The 22876-nt window shown below is 44.7% G+C and overlaps 1 protein-coding gene across 2 annotated transcripts in view; it reads left to right on the forward strand.

The window, feature by feature from the left end:
* dlgap3 (discs, large (Drosophila) homolog-associated protein 3) overlaps positions 1-22876 on the forward strand; it is an 84736-nt gene that overhangs the window by 43063 nt on the left and 18797 nt on the right. The window contains exon 2 of one of the 2 annotated variants that reach the window (XM_040187941.2): positions 1595-1661. Coding sequence is in view for 1 of the 2 variants with exons in the window: in XM_078080849.1 (XP_077936975.1) it covers positions 18966-18975 (10 nt within the window). In the remaining variant the exon portion in view is untranslated. Of the gene's footprint in view, positions 1-1594; positions 1662-18909; positions 18976-22876 lie in introns of those variants that run through there. The other variant, XM_078080849.1, reaches the window with a different exon arrangement.

The following is a 22876-nucleotide window of genomic DNA, read 5'->3' on the forward strand; positions in this document are numbered from 1 at the left end:
CAGTATGTTTACCCCATGTGTATACCATCAACATGTGTGTAACAAAAAGCATCCTCCCCACGTATTCCACTGCATGAGGACATTTGTAGACGAGACTAGCAGAGCTGATCAGTGTCCATACGACACGGCTTTGTCACAGCTGACCTATATTAGATGAAAGCAGCTGGATCTGAGGCCTGCAGGGACAGCGAAAAGAGTTGTGTTCTAATTATCTCTGCAGCTAGCTAGCCAGCGACACATCACACCCGCGAGCACGCACACGCACGCACGCACACTTTTTTTTGCGAATCAATAGAACAGTCAAAGCGCTTGACGAACTACAGCGGCAGACCCTGCGTGTTGGAATGACGAGGGTACAGTGCTCATGTCGCGCATGCATGATAAAGCCTTTTGTCATGGTGGACCACTCTGGTCCCTGAATGCGACCGCAGTGACCCGGCTCGGTTCTGCCTTGCAACAAGTAATTACTACGTGATGTGCAGCAAAGTTAAGATCAGGCTTGCGCGAGGCATTCGTGAAATTGTCATTTGCAGAATAGATCGAGGAATCTTTTTGGCGATTCTTTCGAATGGATGCAAACCGTGCCAATGAAGTAGGAGTTGCTGTTGCCATGGAGCCGCAAACACGCTGAGAGTGTGCGTCAGCTATAATGTGGCACAAAATGACAGAAAGAAAACAGTCCAGGGAGCTAATTCTAACTGCAAGTAATCAGCGTGCTAATGCACCGGCAATGAAGTGTGCGGAACGCCATGGCATTCTCATTTTGCGACCACGTTCAGCTCAGTAGCATTTAGCCTTCAGATCACTGAGACACATAGAGGAAAAACGCACTTTTTTATTTGTACAAACGCATTTACAACTCCACGTGTTCATTGACAAAGGTTAAGGGGGCTATGATGGACCCCTACTGAAGTATTTCTGCATCATTTGCCATATGCACCCTTTTCCAGCAATGGTTTTGTATTTTAAAGGCTAATTAGGTGTTTATTGTACATACTGGCGTCGGTTGACACACTCGCAGTGATATTTTTTGTTCGGGGCGCCAGAGTTTGTGTTTTAATTTCGCTTTTACAGTACAAGTGATTTCACACATTCTGCTAACTTTAAGAGGTAATTGGACGCAGCGCACATTCAATTAAACTGTTAGCCTATTAGTGATGCCCTCCTCTTCCCTCCCCCCCCCTCTTCTGCCTCTATTCCTTTCCGTCCCCAACTCCCAAACCGTTATTTGCATTGCTAGTTTATCTCTCTCCTCATATGCTCCAGTTGTCCCGTCATCTGTGGCTCCAGGGCCTACAGCGCTCCGAGCACGGGAGCTGCTGCCTCAGTCGGTGAAGCTCCTTGGTTTGGGACCGACGGGCCCAGCTGCACATTTTCCACCACATTGCATTTTCAGTCAACGCCGGGGACTGTTTTACAGGTCGGAGCTCATGGGGTGGGTGCTTTTCCCATAACAGACGGGCGCGCTGTAGAGAAATGAGACCGAGCTTAACGCTTCCTTCCAGGTACAATGATGCTTGCTCGAATCAGCTCATGTGAGCCTTTTTGCAGTTTGAGCTTCTCTGATGTGTTTTTTTTCTCTATCTTTCTGCAGAGAGCAAGTTATTCAGCCGGCGGTTTCTTCCTGACGACATGGAACACCATTTCCTGATGAGTCTGTGGTTAGTGGCGTTTATGATTGTGCCAACACACACACACACACATGTGTATAATTCTTGCAACTACTTGCCACCTGTACCTCGCAAATACCACTTCTGGCCTATGTGTGTCCTTGAAATCGATTCCCCCGGAGAAGCAGTACATAAGGGTTCCCTGCGGAACCTTTCAGGGATTAACTCACGTCACTGAAGTGCGGATCAAGACTGAACCGCTCTTTGTTCTCTCTTTCTCAGCCGCTAGTATCGTGTTTGATGTGACGTGGGAAGCGGTATTGAGTTTCTCCCTGTAGAAGTTTCTTCTTTTTAAAGGTGCATTCATGGCCTGCACACGGCATGCAGCTGTTTAAGTTGGGGCCCACCATGCGACATTGGCTTTTCAATGGTTTTGTAGGACTATTGACATCGATGCGACAAAGCTGGCCTTTTATTTTGGAATAATGACCAAGGGAGGGAGTGATACAGAATGATCGTAGACAAGGATATCAGACGAGTAAGGCTGGCACAGTAGTAAAGTGAAAAATAGCAAGCAGGGCCGACCGATTCTGCTGGCCCGAGGTTGTACTACTATTCTTAGCCTCAGTCTCCTCCTTCCCTCCCTCTTCTCCCTCTGCTCTCCCTCCTTTCCCCTGAGTCTTCTGTTACCGCTCTGACGCCAGCGCTCTTCAGTCCATCTGGTGTCTGGAAGCACTCTGGAACTATATGCTCTTCCTCTCTAACCACTTGACTGTCTCCCATCCATCTACCTACCACCCGTCTTTCATTTTGTGTGTTTATTCCTCCCCATTCACCTATTTATCCACTGGTGCAGTCATGCATCACTCGTTGTTTTTTTTTTTTTTTTTACCAGAGTCAATATTCAACAATATGGAGTTCAGAAGCTTCCACTCATTCATAGCTAGAGAGACGTGGAGACAAAGTGTCCGGTGTGTGTGTGTGTGCTTGTGTGTGTGCACACTCCCTCTGATATGGCCGTCAGGCAGAAAGTTGTGGTGACGTTCTACAATAGTTAAATCACAGTTATCAGAATGTGCTGGTAAGACCCCCTTTGCTGTTTTGTTACAGCGATCTACCATCATTGCGTCCGTCATTGCTGCCTGCAGGGCAATTCACCTCACCAGGTAAAGTGCAGGTGTAAATAATCAGTGAATGGTCTGCTCTGGGTTCCGTTTAGCAGCTTCAGGCCAGTGGCACCGTGCGATCTGGCTCGCTGGTGCACTTGGATGGAACGTACGATCATCGAATACACGAGTAAAGATACACGGATGCTGCAAAACGCCTCTGCGAGATGTTGTGTTGTACAGCCTATTGTCTGATTTCTTTATTGCTGCTGTTAAATCTCATTCCCTTTTAACTAAGATTCCTTCAGCTTGTTTCTAGAATGCTTAATTTAACAGCATTTTACAGTACGTTGAACTCCTCAAAAGACTTTAAATTCACGTCATGTGAGGTTTATTTTGCAGAGATCCGTCGCCTACTTCCAGTTTTTTACCCATCACTCAAGTTCCACTTCTAAATGGGTGGCTGTATGTGGGTGTGCATTCATTATTGCATGCATGTGTACTTACTTGTCTACATGTGCGCGCGGCTCCGTGCCGAGTCTCCTGGCGTTCGGCATATGGTTTCTGAGAGAGTAAATCTTCGAAAAAGCAGCTTTTTGTCGCACCGAAAGAGAGCATCTCATTAGGAGCACATCAGGATTTGTGTAGCTGTGTGTGTGTGTGTGTGTGTGTGTGTGTGTAGCTGTGAAGAGGCTGACTGAAGCGAGCCTGCAGGAGAACGGGTTATCAATTGTGTTTCTCGATTATCTGCAGTGAACCGTTTCAGCGGCAGATAAAATAATTAAAAAGATTCGCTCTCTCTGCATCAGTCAGGCACAGCAAGCACCTCCTCGACAGCCGAGGCCTGATACAGGAGTGATGTTATTTGACTGACGTTCATAGTTTTATGTCGCCGTCACCAGAAGAAAATGAACTTTACTTTTGTCATCAATGCTCAATTCTCCGGGTCAAACTGGTTATTTACTCGCCTGCTTCTTCTTCTCTGAGCTGCACAAACAAAGCGCCATCTGTCACTGTCAAACCCTCTAGCTGTTGCTTTGTATAAGCTGACAGGAAAATGGACACAATAGAAGGGACATGACAAAAAGGCATGTCATAAATGTGTTCACCAACCTCGGGGCTCCCGTTGGTCTTTTAAATAGGGTGTAAGTATCGTGTTGTTGTTGAGTTCAGAGCAAAGGCAACAACTTTAACATAGCCGGCGGGAAAATGTAATCTTTAGTAAAATAAATACAATTTATAAATAAAATGATCCCAAAACGTTTCAATTTTTTCAATTTTTATTTTTTTGATCAGTAATTCGGTCATTCGTACATTTTCACTCATTATTATCATTCGATTCTTTCTAATTGCATGTTCCCCTGCATCTCTATCTGCCTATTTTTCCTCAATTCTCTTCCTTTGGTGTCACTCACCTCCCTCCCCTCCACCTCCGCCTCCCCTGCCTGACTCCAGATGATTTATGAGTATCTTTTATCAATGTTGAAAGCTGGACTCATCTGTTCTGAACAACTCAAGTCCCGTGCATACAACATTGAAAGAAAAGAGGGGAGTGAAGAATAGGAATTCCAACTTGTGTGTGTGACAGATAAAAGAAAAAGCGGTAAAGAGGGAAGAGAGGCAGAGAGAGGTGGTGACTGCATCAGCCTTCATATGATTTAATCAGAGCCATCCATCAAATGTGAATAATTAGACAGCGGCATGGATCGCATGACCAGCGGCCATCAGTTAGAACACACACACACACACACACTCATTGGCAGCCATCTCTATTTATACCCAAACACCCCGTAGCCCCAGAACAAGAGAGGAGTGTCCTCAACACTGAATTGGGTTCAACCCCGTCTCTCATCGCCGATGCCAATGTTGCCTACAAATGTCAGACGTAATCATCCAGCGAGAAGAGTTGGAACTGGTTTTAGTTGATCTCTGTCGGACATGTTGGAAGCGCTTTATGCTCAATTGAATGTGTGGAATTGGATATTTTGTTGTTCCTTTGAGTTGTAATCTGGGGCTGGTGTGGCTCAGAATGGTGAGGCTGTCCCTCATGCAGAGCGGTGGATCGATCTAGTCCACGTCGAGGTGAAATATCTCATTAACTATTGGATGGATTGTCGTGGCTACCCCGAAGTTTTACACCAGACGGACCTGATTCAAACAACTGGGCTGATTGCAGTCTTGGTATATAGTGAAGTTAAACTCTGCAGCCTCACCTTTCATGGGCCATCGAGTTAAACTCATTCTAGGTTAATTTATTTTTGTCCTTACACATAGGATTCTGTTTATATCTCTTGTGTAATGATACCATCTTTGCATGCTTTCTGTCCTTAATGTTGTATACAACTTTGATTTCTCTAGAGATGTTTGTGCATATCAAAATGATTTCATTTTGTGGTTTTTTAAAGGTACTCGTTAATGTCCCAATTACACGCACATCGGAGGAAGATATGTGATGAAGATTAGCAGTAATCCTGTTAAGATGTCATTTTTTTGATTATGTTTGCTTAATCAACTAACAATGCTGCTTTTCTGCTTTGATTGATCCTGTTTGGATGGCGACTTTGTGTTTGCGTCGATTTGATGAGGGGGATTTGGGCGGATCCGTGGGCTCTCATAGGATTTCAGAACAATATCGACTAATGAATGTGCGCACTTTTTAATGAATGCAAATCGTAATGAATGCGTGACAGTGTTAAGACACTAAGGGTTAATCTTGTGCAGTAACATCAGTCTTTCCCTCGATCTGCTGACTAACAACTAAGATCTCCTCCTCCACTCCTCACACATTGATCATGCAAACGACTTGTTCTCTTGTCTTTCACTTCTTTATATCTGCAACGCTTCACCCTTCTCCCCCCTCCGCCAACATCGCTCCATCTCGCACTCTGTTATAAGCACAAGCACACGTGAAGTTTAAAATAAGCCTGCGAAAGAAAAATCACATCCTGGTTTGTCATTATCACCTTATCAGCCTCCGTCGGTCTCGCTGCATTTGATTTTCAGCTGCGACTCAGTTGTTGCAGTTGCAGAGAGGGTGGAGCCTGAAACGGATCGGATTTGTCCCAGAAAGTAGCTGGTAAAGTGAGGTTGGTGCACTTCTGAAGCTGCAAAATTCAACAGATTCAACTTTTCACACCGCGTGTGTGTGTGTTTTCACACATAAGTGAGTGTGCGCATTGTGTCTCGGGGGAGGTGGTTGCAAATTCCAGTCAGTTGCAGCATTTATGTTCCCCCGAGGACCCGCCTTGCCAGTCACAGCTGAAAACATGTTCTCAAAACACACACTGGACACGAACACTGAATTATGTGGTTGTTAAGTGACTCGAGTGAGGGTGCTTATTTATTGATTTGAATCGTAAAATACTGTTTGATTCGTGCGTGGAGATAAATGTAAGCTGGCACTAACGCTTACACACTGAAAAAGAAAGAAATACACATCAGAAATAGTCCCCTTCTACTGCAGCAGCATCACAAAAGTTCAGACAATACGCTTATTTCAAAGACAATTTAAAAATAAACATTCATTTTTCTTTCACATGTTTCCGTTGACTCCACTAAAATGCTCAAAATATACTTTGCATCGTGATAAAAGTAAGGATTGATGTACTAAGGCTGTTAACTAGGTACTTGCATATTACTTGAGTAATAAACTGTAATTGTATCAACTTGACTTTACAATTGTAGGTGTAATAGAGGATACACCCGATGAAACAAATCCATTTGACGTTATTTTAAGTTTTTAATGGCCACAGTCCACAAATAAAAGCCCAACCCTTAAAATTGGTGTAAGAAAGTGAGATTCCTCGCACTATAAATGTACTCATTAATTACAGACAGATGTTACTCCCAAGAGACACGATGTACACACAGACGCTGTGAAGATTTGATAAATTTGGGTTTGAAATGGCATGTGGTGACCAAGGCGAGAGCAGAGCCTGTCAGGTGAAACCACACTGTGCGAATACAGATTAGTCCAACAACTGGATTGATTTTTAGTTCAAGGTCATTTTCATGATGTAAAGATCCGCAGACATTGCAGAGATTGAAGGGCCATTTTAGTATGCGTCTCGTTTAATATGATTGTCGTCACCTTTAAATAAGAATTATATGAGTAAATAAGACTGTGAAATACATCCTGACCAGAAAAGGTTCTTATTGTGGAGAAGGCACAGTGGAGAATAAGTCGAGGGTAAAAAGAAGGGCTGTATGTGACAGAGAGGGAAAATAAAGCGTAGATGCATCACTGAGCTGCCAGCCTCTCTGACACTTGACTTTTCCTTCTCTAACTTTACATTCCATCCCTTTTGCCTTGTCACCACATTTCTCTCCCCACACTCCATTTTCTCTCTGTCCTCTGATTTTTAAATTATTATTTTTTTTTATCTCCGGTGCCCTGACTGTGCCCTGACACTCCAAAGCCTCGCTCCCCTCATTAACTCCCTTTTTATAGGGCTGCAGATGACAATAATTGGTTTGAAAACAGGAGACAATGGGATACAAGGATTATCCCCGGCTCGCACCCTCCACCAGCGCCGCTCCGCCCCCATAACGGCCTCCGGGACATCACTGCGTTCTCCCCTCCACTTCCCGTCGTTGGCTCTCTGGCTGACGGCTTGTGCTTCCTTTTTCCACTCCTTTATTTCATAATTGCGTCGCTTTTCGCCCTCATCATTCCTCCACCCCTTTCAAACGTCTCCTTTACCCTCTTGACCTTCACCATGCACACGCACTTTCTTATTGTCATCTTTTTTGCCGTTCCCCCTCGTCTTGGTCCACATTTTGCGAGATGAATCCCCGTAAGGATGAATCTGTACGCACGCACAGAAAGAGACTCCTGTGAAATGATAATGACTTTTGATTAAAACCCTGTGACTAATGTGATGTCATCTTTCCAAGGAAACCGTGGACCTGTGACAAAGTGATGCAGGGAAAATGGAACGGGGGGAGGAGGAGGAGGTGGGGGGGAGATAAGAAACGGACGGGAGAGGTGTGAGGGGCTAAAATGAAAAGAATAATGGAACTTCACCAGCCGAGATCATTTCATGCCGAGTGGCGGAGAAATGTCAAGATTTGTTGTTCCACTCCTTCTCTTGGATACCATTTTTGTTTTCCCTCCCCGCCCCACTCTCCATCGCCCCTCCGTTTAAACCCTCTCCCTCGCTTCCCTCCGGTCAGTTTGGGGGGTGTAACCGCTTTAGTTCATGGGATAATGGTTTGTAATTCCCTCCCGGCTCCTCTCCGCTGGTCAGGAGGCCCACTCATGTACAACCTGAGGGAAGGAATCACTCCGTATTTGTGTGCGTGCAAAGAAAACCTTTTCAGCCGCACAGTGTGCGAGTCTGTGTTTTCCGTTCTTTCTTTCTGCAGTCATACAAATATATGCCTGTTTGAATTGTGTGTGTGTGTGTCAGTTTATTATACACCATCCAACCCTTTATGGGGATCATCTGATGTTACGTAACCCCCACGTCGAAAGTTAAATGCCACTTAAAACCAGTAACTGTCTGTTTGATGATGCAGTAACTGAAAGACGACCCCGTCCCCCCCCTCGTCCCCCCATACTCCCTCCCTGTAGTATGAATAATAGAAGGATCCCGTATGTGTCGGCTTGTAAAACTAGATCACCAACTGTGGGCCCGAGGAAGCTCGGCAGGCCCAAGGGTTCCCTTGGAGGGGGAGTGAGGGGAAGGGGGGGGCAGGCTAAGCAGGACCAAGTGGCCAACATAAGCAGGTCATAGCACCTCAAACAAAAGTAGCCTTTTATACCCATCGTATTGTGCTTTTACCATTTTTATAGCAGAAAGTTTGCTAAAAACGTCTCGTGTTTCCCACAGAAACAAATGAAAGTGAAAGTAAGGAGCTGGTGGACGTGAGGGAGAATGTATTCTCTAAAGGGACAGATGTTTCCCTCAGGAGTTGGTAATGACCACAACTAAGAACGATTGATGAAAATAACTTAAGTGTCTCCGCTGGACACAAATAGGCCTCCGTGTGAACGATCTCGCTGCTCCGCCGGAAGTGTAATAAGCCTGTGTGTTTGTGATATTAAATCACTTGTTTAGTGTACACTGCATAATCACAGATCCTGCTGTGTCGGCTTTATTCCCCCAAAAAGTCACCATTTTCAACCCTTCAACCGTATCCGTTGTAATATTAGAAAACATGGGACACAGCAAGGAATCTGCTCTACATGTTTTTTCCTTCCCTCGGCGGTGAAATCTAAAGAATAGATGTCCACGGGGACCAATTTGTGCTGGAGTAGCTATTTCTGTACTTCAATCATTGGATTGGAACCCGCAGGTTTTAGACCGGCTGTCTGCTAGCTGAGTGTTTGGGACTTTGGGAAGAGCTGTTCCCGTGTCTCTGTGCTAATACGAGCCGGCTGTAGATTCATACGAACGGCGCCCACACAGGAGTTCTATCGATACTGTACATTAAAAAAAATCGCACAACCGCCCCGTGTTGGACCTGATTTTGCTGCAGCAGCATCAGGAGAGAAGGGGACAGTAATTGAAAGGCAGTGGAGCTGATCCGGTGTCCTCCTTGTCTGCTTTTACTCCTCGTGTCTACATCTTTCTTTTATTCTAGTGGCCATTTGTGTAAGCCCTATTTAACGACAAATAATGAGTATTTTCACGCAGTAATGGTCATTTTGGAAAACCTGTGTAGTTATCTACAAACGAATGTGTTATGAACATGGATGATGGCGCTCGCTCTCCATTTGTCTTCGCTTCTGGAACACATGCAGCACAAAAACTGCCCCAGATTTGTCCAGAAATGTGTGTTTTGATCTCTGCGTTGCTTTTGATCAAAGCTCTTTACTCGAATCAAGGCTTGAAATACCTGAGCGAGAGCAGAAATAATCATTTTAGCCACATGAAAGAACTTCATTATGCATGGAAAGGTACATTGTCGTCCCAGTTAATTTAGACTTGGGTACACATCGTTCTTAAAGTTTTCAGCTAAAACTTGAATTCTTCCATCAGCGTTTTAAAAGGTGAATATGTCATTATATACAAAAGAGGGTACAAGGGTCTGCAGGTTTGTCCCAAAATTCACTGTCAATGGTGCAAATACAGTTGGTGCTATAGAACTGTATTATAACTTCCAATAAATAACGTGATTGTTTCTGCTCCTGTTATCTAAACATTCAAATATTCCAGCCAATAAAAGATAATTGCACATTTGACAGCGCTTTTACTGCATCTAACCAGGTCTGAATGAATGTTTTGGCAGCAATTTTGGCAAGAGGCGAGCTCACGACGGAGAGCGAGGGGGAGTCACGCTGCATAACTCAGAGGGGATGGGAGATTATGCGCCATCTGGGTCCATATCCCGGTGGCCCTGTCAGAATTGATCCACAACCCTTGACCTTTTCAGATACTCGGGGTGTTTTCCACCCGCGTTCGCTCGCTCGGTCGTGCGCGGCGTGTTAGCGTGCGGCCATGTGGGGTTTCGCATTTCCGTGTGCGTTTTGAGCATGAGTCAGCCTGCTGCTCACTAACCTTTGCACTGGATTACAAAGTGCAGGTCAGACACACACACACACACACACAACTTTTCTTTTTTTCTTTTTTCTCGGCCTTTATTTTGTTGTCACTCAAACCTAAAAGGTCAAGCATTTCTGCTGGAATGTCGGAGGTCGCTGGTCGTACACTCACTACATGAATAGGTCATGTGAAGTTAAAGGAAAAATATACAGCACTTTTGGAAAATGGCAGTTTTGGTGTAAAACCCAAACTTTTACAACATCTGAATAAGCTTCATATGCCCAGACCACACCAGATATAACGGGGTGCTGGTGAGCAGATCTTTCTACCATGTGTGTCGCCTCAGACGTCTTTGCCCGTCAATAGAATCAACAACCTACATAGTGTTAAAAGCCAAAGAAAAAAGGTGCGTTTTAAGAAGTCCCATCAACGTTACCCTCTAAATCTAAAGTGGGGCCCAACTTTTATTAAAAGTACGTCTCCGTCACTCATGTCAGTGAGCTGAATTGTTTATTCTTCATATTCTTCATGGCATGTTGATTTACTTGATCATCATCATCCCAACGTACTCAATATCATGGCACCCACAAGCAGGCACGAGGGGGGCAGTACGCTTAACCAAAATGGATGGCAGAATCATTTCGAGCTCTATCCCGACCGGCCACAAGTGAATCAGTGTTTGCGCAGGGGAAACGCATAACGATGATCATTTTACGCACCATTACGCTTTGGTGAAGAAATTGACGTCTCAAAGGAGACCTCAATTATTATTGCTTTTTGACGTATTTGCCGTGCTGGCCCCGTATGTTCGGCCGTCTGCGGGAGCATTGGAAATACTGCAACTTTATCAGTCCCGTGTCCCCCCGATACGAAGCGGCCCGCTCTCCATCTCCCGCTAATAAGAATCTGGGTGGTGGTCTCATTACATTACAGGCCATTTAGCAGACGCTTTTATCCAAAGTGAGTTACATCACACTTTAAACCCATGGCTTTTCACATTTTTGCCCGAGGAGCAATTAGGGGTTAGGTGTCTTGCTCAGGGACACTTCAACATGGAACATGGGGCAGCCAGGAATCAAACCACCAACTTTGTGCTTCCCAGCACACCTTCTCTAACCCCTGCCCCACGACGACCCCTCAATACTGGTCTAATACCAGTGTTGGTATTGCTCCTGATCATTAGTGGAGAATTGCGGACTGACCTTTAGATTCCTCCTCAGCTTTTTTTAATAAATATTATTCCCTCAGAGAACAATGTACCTCTGGCTCATGAAAGCCCTGCATACCCTTTTACCTCCATTCAATCTGTCCATTAGTGTGACACGGTGGGTCAAAGGGCAAAAACTATTTTTGTCTCAGGAGCAGAATAATTCATTTAATATAAACGTTAATGAGACTTGACATTTTTGTCCATCTGTATTGTATCTTATTTCCATCCCTCTCTCATGGACTGTGAAAACCAGCGGCGACGTCCGTTGTTGAGCACAAGTACAGTTAAACGGCTCCGAGGGAGCTTATCGGCTGCGAGATGAGCTCGAACTAAATGACTTATCTTGATGTCACCCCCCCCCCCACACCCCTCCTGCAGTTGGAACGCCTGAATACAAGGTGCGGCTTGAAAGGCCGAGCAGCGTCGCCTCTCACGCGGCACACATCAAACGGCACGCAGGCGACGCGCAGCTTTTTGCTCTGATCCTCCAGGGGGTCGAGCATGAGAACGAGTGGTTTGGCGGCACCTCAAATCGCTGCCTCTCCAGGCCCCAGCAATTCTCCCGCTCCTTCGCTCCCCACCTCTCTCCCTCCCTCTCTCGCCCCTTCTCAGCTTTTGTGATTTTTTTATCTTTCTCTGATTGACTTCAGAATTTATTTGCGCGCCGCGCGTCACAGCTGGCCGAGGAGTTAAGGCCGTTAAGGGTCGGTATTGATGCGATGAGCCCAAGTCGTTCCGCTTTCATGCCGCCCTTGAAACTGAGTGGGGTCGCGCCGGCGGATGCCTGCACATATACGCGAGTCTGAAAAAGAAACTAGCATGACCAATCAGACAAGGTCAAGGCCTGTGTGTGTGTGTGTGTGTGTGTGTGTGTGTGAGAAGTTAGATAGGTAACGCTCACATGTTGTAAACTGCTGCCTTATTGTGATTAATTAGACGATGAGAAGTGTGCGCTGACAAGCTGCTTATTCCGGTTTAGAGAGATGAGCTGCGGAACTAACGAGGCTCGTGAACCTCAACACTGAGCTTTTCTAACACACATGCACTCTTTTTCCCACAGCGTTAGCTTTTGGTCACACCATCACCTTTAGGAGTCAGTGGCTACTTGCTGCTTTTCAACTAAACAATTATTCCATATCTAGGCGTTATGGAGCTAAATATTTTCAGCCGATGAATCATTCTGCACACAAAAAACAATCAATTTGACTAAAGCACACGTGTATCATTTTCGGATTGGTGATGTGTGAGCATTCATTCCTTATAACGCAATGATCAGGTTTCATCTGCGTCCGTCTGTCTGCTGAGAGGAGCAGCCTCTCCGCATCAACCCTCATCGCTGCTGCCCAGACTTCAGGGATGAAGATGTTCCTGTCTGATGAATAAAATGTTAACTGGTGGGAAAGAAGAAAAAAAGAGAGAGGGGAAACCATGGAACGCGCATCCACATCCAGCAGCAATCAGGAATTTAGCACTGCGATCCAGGCTAAGCTGAGCTGTGAAGCCGCATCAGGCCGGGACGTCGTCGAGATGATTACTCAAAGAGGTCCCGGACAGGCCAAACAGATCCGTCTCTACCTGCAGTAAAATGGAAGTAAAAGGTGAATATGCATAGCAAATATAAATGACGAAAGGAAAAAAAAACTGGAGGAACTCGTCGCCATGGCGAAGTCCAGAAGATGTGCTGCACCACGCGGCCTTGATGAATGGTTCACCGCACCAAGCCGGAGATGACGATGAACCTTCCCAGCTGGTGGAGCATGAGAGCGTTGTGCTCGATGCTGCGTCTCTCTTATTATTATTATCGGGCATTTGTGTTTAAAGGAAGCACTGTCCTAAAACATGACTCGGTAGAGCGAACAGTGCTTTGCAAAATGACATCAATTAAAAGTTAAGTTAAATCTCTGCTGGAGTTCTTCCATGGACCACCAACTAAATTGGCTTGTTGGTCTGGGGGTTCAACGATTAAATAATTTAAAAGTGGATTCAATATTGACTGAATTATTAATGATCAGCCTTTTTTATATATTTTTCAGTACAAATAAAGAGCTGTACGAGTGGACAATGGTCACTCAGGTTTTCTAATTAAGAAGAATTTTCTTTATTTGTGATAACTAACTTGCACGTTACTATTTTTCAGTGTTTCTGTTCCCGCTGCCTAATGGCAGATCTCCGGCTTCATTTCAAGCCACTATATGAAGAAAATAAAAACACGAGGGTAGCTAAGCTACAAACAATAAAAACCATTGTGTTACAGTTGGACATTAATTCATATTGAAGGTTTTTGAAAGGGGGCCTTAGCTTTGGATTTGGGTCACATATTTCATCTTAATGCACAATAATACTTATTGTTATGTATCTGAATGGATCAGGCTTTCATTTTAGAAAAAAATAATAATAATAAAGGCTTTCCTGAGTAACAAAATTGTTTGAATTCCGTCATAAAGATATTTGCAGAAGATGGCTTGGCTCCTCTACAATTGTGTAATTCTGACTTAAAGTGGATTTACCGAGAACTGTTTTGCTGAATTTAGCTGTTCCCTCTGTGCAGGAAGGCCTCCTCAGCCCGAGACGTCTATCTCATCTGCTTCCCACAGATGGCTTGTCAGTCAGTCAGTCCGTCTCCAAGCCGCCACAGATCCCAAATTTCTCAGAAAGTTTCACAAAGCGCGTCTCTCTCTAAGTCCTCATAACTCCCCCTGTTTCTGTCTGATTGTGGCTGCATCTCTGAGGGCTCATGGCTGTCTTCTATCATCTCCATTGATTGGTGATGGACAGATCATCCTCGCTCGCTCAATGACCCATTCAAGCGCACGCAGATTCTCACTGCCTGCGTAGGCCTGTGAAGCAAACCGGCCAGGATTTAAAATAATGATAGTTGGTGAAAAGAGACCGAGCGCCAGTATGCATTACACATTAACACTGCAATTGTGTTTGAAACAGGGTAATCATATGCGCATTATCTTCCATTACTGCGAGTCAGACAGGTAATCAAGGGGCTGTCTCCATGAATTCGCTCCTCATTAGCTCTCGTTATTGTTTTCTTCCACACTCCACTACTTCCATCATCCAGATTATCCGTGGATCTGAAGTTGGTTCTACGGGAACAAAGACTTCTTAGAAAAGCACTAACAGACCTCATTTATCAAGTAAACATGCAGGCAGATTTAATTATACCACACTTTGCCGAGATCATTTTTACGTTTACTCTAAATGAGGGACCCGCCGCATTAAAATGCATGACCTTTTGACCTTGGCAGCAGATATCATTCACGTCGGGGAAGGCTTCTACGGCAACACGGATTTGATTCGGCCCGATGAGTTGTTGCATATCTAAGTTCGAGCTCTGAGATGAGGATTTAAACATTTAGGACAGACTGCAGTTTTATGTGGTGTCGGATCCAGCGAGCTCGACCCCTAATTAGCCAGTAAAAAGGTCAAACTGTCTCTTAGTTAGTTGGATTTTGATTATTCGTTTTCTTCGAATCTGGTTGCCAGTTTACAAATTAAATTGGGGCGTACAATTTAATTGCTGGCATGTTTCACTACACGTTTTTCAAGACTGACTGCAGGAATGTTATATTTTGCCGACAGCTTTGGACAATACAGCGAGATTCTTTGTTTAAAGCCAGACCTAAAAATAGTCTTCACCTGCCCGTTTGTGCAATGCAGAAGTTTTCTGCAGCAAACTGTCTGACAAAGCGGGAACATCGCGCCAAACGCTTTGCAACCGGGTGGAACAAACATCAAAAATGTTTCACGTGTAAGCGTGTAAGTGCCCTTTGAAAAACATGTTGGGCAGATTTTCTCTAATCAGAACACACGCGTTAACCTCCAAACTTTGTGACTTTTCTGAGCTTGTGAAAGTGAACAAAGGAGGGTTCCTGAGGCTTTGTGAGTTTGTAGCACTCGGCACTACTGCTTCCTGTGGATACAAGCAGCAATCCTGTCCATGTAACAGTCGCTGTACGGACACGATACAAGCCTCCGGCACAGAATATATCACTCTACTTGGTGTGGAGCAGGAAGAGGTGTTGCTTTTGAAGATATGTGCTCTAGAAATACTGTTTAGTGGGTAAATTTAGCTTTTTTTTTTTAAAAGGTCAGAGCTTATACTGTAACATTTACACATCTTAGTTTTTAAGATGTAATTTTATTGTGCCTGAAAAATTACCACCTACTAATTATTTCCTTGACAGTTGAAGAGCTAATAAGCATCTGTAAATATTTCCTCTTTTTCTTTTTGTACATATTTCTGCAGTCGCTGGAGACAAACCCCAAATGACTCTTTCTGCATTATTCATCACGCAGAACCTGCAGTAAAACCGCTTTCCCCCGATCTTCCCTTTGACAACTTTATTACATCTGCAGACTCATTTTCATTGTGTCTGACAATTTTATCTCACAAACATTTTATCGAACCGGCAGTTTTTCCATCGCCGTTAAAAATCCCTAAAGCCCCGCCGAGCCGCTAACAGCAGGTAAAGCGCGTCGTTCCCTTCGCTCCTCCCGTTCTACTTCATTGAATTAATTGGAAAAACCTAAAATACACAAACTACCTGTAAATTTCGCCTGAGGCCGCTGCTCCATTAGGGGGGGGAGGATTCCCGCTCTGGGAAAGGCTTCCTTTCAGTGGCAATTCTACAAATGAGTTTCCACAATCTGGAAATTTTTAAGGACATCTCCGAGGTGGAACTTGAGCTGGTTACCACAATGGCTGGATTAATGAGGTGCTGGTATCGGCGCTGATTAATGAAGTCTTCATTATCTCCTGTTTTCCTGCTCCTTCCCATTCTCGCTCTCATGTGGTCCCATTGTTTTGCCTGGTAAGATCGGGGCGATTATGTCTCGCGCAGTGAGATGGGGAACAATGGCGGAGTACCTTTTTCACTTCTCCACCATGAATGACATCTGAATGTCACTCTTTCTTTCTGTTATTATCTCTCTCTCTCTCTCTTGTTTTGTGGGAGCAATTCTCATTGATTCTTAACTATGAATGGTGACTGCGATGCCTGGAAAGACCTTTCCGTTCTTTTCACTGCGCTGGGTTTCGTGGTTTCAAATGCCTTATTTTAATGTCAGATGCACTTCTTCGTTGTAATGCTACATGGCAGTATGCATATTCTATTAGATAGTATCTATTACAGAAATGAAATTACCTTCAGTTAATTTGATTAGGATAATATCAGGCTATTAGAAGTGTGCGGTGCTCTGTGCTGAAAATGAATTGAGTGAAAGGAATTATACATTCATGTGGCGCACAGCTGCACGGGCTGCTTTTTAAGGCCATTTTCATGCTTTGCTATTCCACCTTCCTTTGCGCTCTCTCTCTCCTTCCTCTTGCCATAGTTTTCACACAAAAAAAGTACAGTAATAACAAAAGCCCAGCCACAAATTCCACATGAAACAGGTAACTGTATTTTGGCCGGCAGTGCAGCACGTGCAGCGACGCAGGGATAGAAGTTCTTACATGGCTCCTCGTCACTAAAAAGCAAAGAAGGCCGAGCTTCATTTTTTGAATGTAACGCATGTAAATGTGAAACGAGGAAGTCTTGATGAAAGTCGCACACAATGGTCTCAAGGACTTGTGGAGAACGTTGAATAACTTCAACTGAAGAACAGTTTTTCAAATATTTCTCATTAAGTGTTTGAGGGTCAGTCATTAAACACTTACACATTATTTGTTTAATAATGCAGATGAATGTCCCCCACAAATGAAACGTTCCAGGTGTGTGGAGATGCACGGCCTGCCTGTAGCTGCCGGCGTGGCTCCGGGCAAGGTAAAGTCCGTCTTTTGGTTCATTACCTCGGACCAGACGGAAATATCTCAACAACTCACTCTCTACTACAAATTACAACAAAACGCCTCTCGGGTTAATAATGAAACCTGAATGACTAATTAATGCCTGGGGGGCAATAGATCAGGAACCTGACACGCGTATCTTTGATCAATGTGGCTCGGTGTCAGAATGCTCAAAACCAACCTCCAAACAGAGAAGTCAAAGAGTCTCAGAGGGTCCTGAAGTTGTTAAAATGAGGTGTGTGTGTGTGTGTGCAACATACGCTGAGGGTTCCTTCCCCCACCTCCCTTAAGCCATTTAAAAAAAAAAAAAAAAGGGGGTGTCCTCACATCCTGTTTGGCCAAGAGAGGGAAATGCACCAAGCTGCCTCCCATTCTTAATTCAAACCCAGTCCCCCAAAAACCAGGCGCGACATGTGAGGGGAATAACCTTCCAATCAACTCCGGGGGATTGTCATTTGGTGCTGAAATAAATTGGAAAAGGGAAAACGAGAGCAAGTCCCAAAGAACGAGGGAGCGCTAAAATCCACGAGGCTGACTTTCACAGAAGGCTTCGATTCCATTTCAGCCAGCAGGTTTGAATTTGGTCGTTGTAATGTCACAAGTTTACAAATGTTTACGCAACCATTCGATGAATGTGGGTGTTTTTGTACCAGTACGTGTGCATGTGGAATATTCATGCATTATTACGTTAACACTTCTGATTAAAAGGAGATGACCGTTAAACTAAATCTATCTTTGCACCTTAATGAGGTGAAGTGTTATTAATCTTCCTCCATCTGTTCATCAGTTTAATAATCCCGTGAGCACGCTTCACTTTTAACATTAGCGGTTTGTTCTCTGATGAGGAGTTGCGGGGAGGAGAAAGAAAACCAGGCGGTGAATGGAGTTTCTATATACTTGCACGGCTCCTTTCTGGTCCCCTGACCTCTCAGAGCACGTTAACACCATATCATTCACACCCATTCACACACTGACGACAGGGGCAGCCGTGAAAGGTGCCGCCTGCCCGTCAGGATTTATGAAATCATTTGCACACCAGAGGCATAAGCCCTCGGGAGTAATTTTTGGGTTAAGTGCCTTACCCAAGGACACGTCAACATTGACAGGAGTTAGCCGAGGAGCGGAGAAGAAAAAACGCAGATATCCTAAACCGCAGTCTCCCTGTGATGGGCATCATAGCAAGAAGAAGTAAAGGAGAGGAAAGCAATGGGGTGGACGTACCTCTGCCTTGGCTTTGCCCTCAAAAGCAGCGTCACTGTGCAATCCCACATCAAAGCCCTGCGAGCAACCGCGCGCACTCATCATGCAAATGCTCGTATACATTTTGCATTCGTACGTCGTTTGCATTTCAAACATGCCTACATTTGTATTTTCAACATATTCAACTTAACACACACCAGTGCCGGCCCAAAATTCTCGCGTGCATTTGCTGACGCGGCCGCGGAGGATGAGCGGAGGCCGATCATCATTAGCGATCCCAGGAGACGCGCCGCGATCTCGCTTTCTCTCTCACCCATGTGAGATTTATGCAAAAGCTGTTCCACACGTAGTAACCTAGTTCAGCGAGTAACCTAGCAACACCTAGATCCAGCTGGTTAGAAGAGCGTGCGTGTCCGTCCCTCTGCGTCCCCCCCCCCGTCTGTGATTTGCATCTGTGGACACAGCTGCAGTCGGTGTCCGCGTGCGACGCCGTTCGGAGGAGTTAAAAGTGGCGGGATAAAAGCCGGGAGTGATCCATCGCATGGCGCGATGTTAGTTTGTGAGTTACTTGTGTTTTTTTTCTTAAGTATGCCTTGATGTGATGTGTCTCCTCCCATGTGATTCCATGCACACTGGGTCCAGAAGTTTGATTTTTGTCCTGGAGACAGTAGTTGACAGAAGTGTGTGTGTGTGTGTGTGTGTGTGTGTGTGTGTGTGTGTGTGTGTGTGTGTTTGTGTTTGTGTGTCACAGAGAAATCAGGCAAGTGAAAAACAGAAAACCATTTTAGAGGTGTGAGCACTAACACGACAAACTTTATGACATTAGGAAAAACCTTTTTTGTCAACGTTTGGTGTTTGTTTGTGTGCGTGTGTGTGTGTGTGTGTGTGTGTGTGTGTGTGTTTTGGTTCTCTACTCAGCTGTGATTTCTGCATCTACCTTTGATTTTCTGTCAGGAGAGTTTGTAATACAACAATACACGAGAGTCTGGTGCGTTAGAGAGAGAGAGAGAGAGAGAGATGGAACAGCGCATTGTGAGAGCGGCATGAAATAAGGAGGCCGAGAAGGAGAGAAAAGGTGTGAAGCGGCAACTTAAGTGGCACTCTTAGCGCACACAAAGGAGGAAAAGAAAAAGAAATGGAAGGAGGGGATCCCAAAAAAAAAAGTTTAAAGGAGGTATATGCAAGCAAGGAGGTGGAAGAAGAATACACAGTGGTGCTGAGATGAGCACAAGCCCTAGTGTCTAGTGACTGTGTGACGGTAGAATGACGTGCAGCATCCCACAGAAGCGTAAGGCCTCACATGCAGTGCAGTGAGTTTACCCGTCAGTGCTTTGGTCTGTGTTTGACCCGCACACGTCCTCGAGACGCAAGCCACTTACAAGAAAGCTCTGCTCTGCTAATTGCTGTGGGTGTTTTTTTCGTTTTTTTCATTAAGGCAGTCAGAAGCCTTCTGAAGGTGTAAACATGAAGCTTTACCGCGGACTTTTCCCGTCATCTAATTTAAACAAGCTGTTGTCTGAGAGGCTGTTATTAAGACACGCCTGCATTTTGCAGCATCAGTGTGATTTAGAACCTCATTTGAAAAATCTACTCCCCAAAGTAAGAGCCCATTAAGACTCTGTCTTCTTGACATCCTTTGTACAAAAGGATTTGATTTGATTTCTGGGGATGTAGGTTCTTTTTTTTCTTTTTAAATGGAGCATCAATAAACACAGGATTTAGTTTTTAATAAACTTGTGGAGCTGACTTAAGTACAAAAAAAAAAAGTACTCTGCAGACTTTTAGATTTACTTGCCTGCCCTTGATCAACCTGAATGAATGAATGAATCATTTTTAATTTGTTAATCTATCCATCTACTTTCTGCTGTTTTTCGTAGTCGATGCTGGGTTCATTTTATTGCCTTGGTTCATCCTGCTGGGAAGCGATTATGGAAATGACGATAAACGATCCTCGGCTGTATCGCTGCTTTTTCCATCATCCTTTTCATATGGATATGATTAAGAAACTAAATGTTGTATTTAAAACGCATACGAATCTAACTGAGTGAACACAGCAGGAGGATCTTATGCCGCCTTAACAAATCAGTGTGGTAGTATTCCTGATGCAAAAAGCTGTCATGAATTGAGGATTTAAGTGACCATGTTGTGCAGACCTTGCGGGTCCTATAGAGTAAACTCCTGCTGGACAATCATTTCTGCCAACATGTGTGGAAATGGACGTAGGAGAAAGTGATAAGGGGGATGGGGGGGAGCAGGCAAGCAGATAATATGGGTGGGATGAGAAAACGGGTCAAAAGGAGGAGGAGACTAGGCGAGCAGGAGAGAGGAATTACCCCCCAGGCTCTCTTCAAATTTGCCCTCAAGATGTGAGCATATTTCCCCAGTGCTGTGGCCATCATCTCTCTCTCTCTCACACACACACACACACACACATTACAGCTCACACTCCCCCGAACTCTCACTGCAACATTTCCTAGCTTGTCTTTCTGGCGGCATTCGGGCTCCACTCTCCTCCTCTCCGCTCATCATAGGCTTGTCAAAGAACTACAGTCATTTGGCAGCCATCAACACCAACATGTCCATCAGCGCTCCTCTATTCCCACCTGAAAGTGTGTGGCCACAACATCGTAATCCAAAATAGATGTGAAAACATTGTACAGCGCCGGTGGGCGCCTTGCATTTGTTTAAATCCAAAGCCGTTTTCTATTCTTCCTTTGCAAGGATTTCTTTCCTCTTATTCCACTCTGGCTACCCTTTTTTTAACGTGAAGCGTGGACGAGCTGCAGCCCCGCTGCTCGGCCCTGCAGTCGTATGGCGCTTTTCAGCGGGTCACCCTTCAAATTTTCCATTTGTCATTCTTTCTGGATCAGAGGTTCAGAAGATCAGAAGTGTGTGTGTGTGTGTGTGTGTGTGTGTGTGTGTGTGTGTGTGTGAGAAGGCAGTGAGAAAATGAAAATAGATCATTCATGGCTAAAAGCTGGGAAGAACCAATCAGCCCCCCTGCCAGTTTCCCAGCATGCACGGCTCTCTGGCTGATGAAGAAGCAAGTGCAGGCCAACACACAGCTGAGCCAATCCTATTATTTCCATTCCCATTTTTTATGCGTTGCACTATTGTCTGCTGTACTCCCTATTATGAGTGTGCACAGCTCCAATTGTTAATAGCGTCTTTGAAGTATACTGTACTAGCACTTATGGACGCATGCCAGACTAATGAAAAGTTTCCCATTGTTTGACCACTATTTCCATAAGTGCTCTGTGCGGTTCCACTTCTTATATTGTCGAATGAGCCGACGTATCTGTCCCTGGCCGCGCTGTAACTTTGTCCATTGTATCTGCAGTAAGACAAAGACCCACAATACCCACTGCAGCATCAGCCAGTTTCACTAGAAGCGAAGGTTGTGCCTGGCTTGTTTAAACCATTGTCGGCTTTTGTCTCCTCTTCTGGTAGCAAAATTAAACCCGCATTTAAACTAAGAATTTACGACATTGTATATGTGCTAAAGTTTATTTTTTATTGTGCCATTATTGCGTGTCTTGGCACTATTTTTTGCAGTCTGCGCTGCACAGGAAGAGGCTACAACATTTTTAGACTTAAGTTTGGTTTAGTGAAGTTTATTGTAGGTGGGTTCTTGATGGAAACTGCTGATTCATGTCTCTTATCTAAAATAGGCATAAATAAGCTGGGCCAACCAGCTGCTGGTTCATCTACTATGCTGACATCAGCGTATCAATCTTCCCATTTAAATCTTGGCAAGTAAGCCAGTTCCAAAGCAATTTCCCAAAAGCCTATTTGCTTCGTCTCATGAATTATTACAGATTATATTGGATGTTGATTTTTTTAGAAACTTTTACCATCAGCTGGTTCATTTAAGCCTCACTGAGAACTCTCTATTCATGGGAAATCTCATAAAAAGAGGTTTCCGTCCACCGAGCGTCCTCCAGACAGACAAGAACATTACTCTGAGTGAGGTCATCGTCCGACGTTCTCGCTGTTCGAGTTACAGCATCTCACCGACCGCGATACGCTCTGTGACCCGTAACCCACAGCGACGGCAGAGAGCAGTCGGACTCAGCTGTTGGCAAAGTGGGTCAGAGCAGCTGGCATCATCGCATGAATATTTGAAAAGAAGCCGCTCCAGAATGACACAACCGCGGTGATGCAAACTTCCTACTCGGCTGCTACGAGATACGTCACCCCGCACAAAGAGGAGGAGGGATTAAGTTGTCCAACGAGGAATGGCAATAAAGGGAGAAAATGATAAAGGAGAACATGGGAAGGAAGTACGGGTGTTACCAAACAATGGAAACACTTGAGATTGAGATTTGGAAAAAAAGAACGCACACAAGAACGTATATAAATGTGTGTTGAGAGCACTGTGATAGTGTCGTCCAGCAAGAGACGAAGAGGAGGGAGACACAGATTGATGACGGATGGGTCATCAGAGGCCAGAGAGATGA

The sequence above is a fragment of the Gasterosteus aculeatus genome, chromosome 10 (assembly GCF_964276395.1).
Source record: "Gasterosteus aculeatus chromosome 10, fGasAcu3.hap1.1, whole genome shotgun sequence".
NCBI classification, from domain to species: Eukaryota; Metazoa; Chordata; class Actinopteri; order Perciformes; family Gasterosteidae; genus Gasterosteus; species Gasterosteus aculeatus.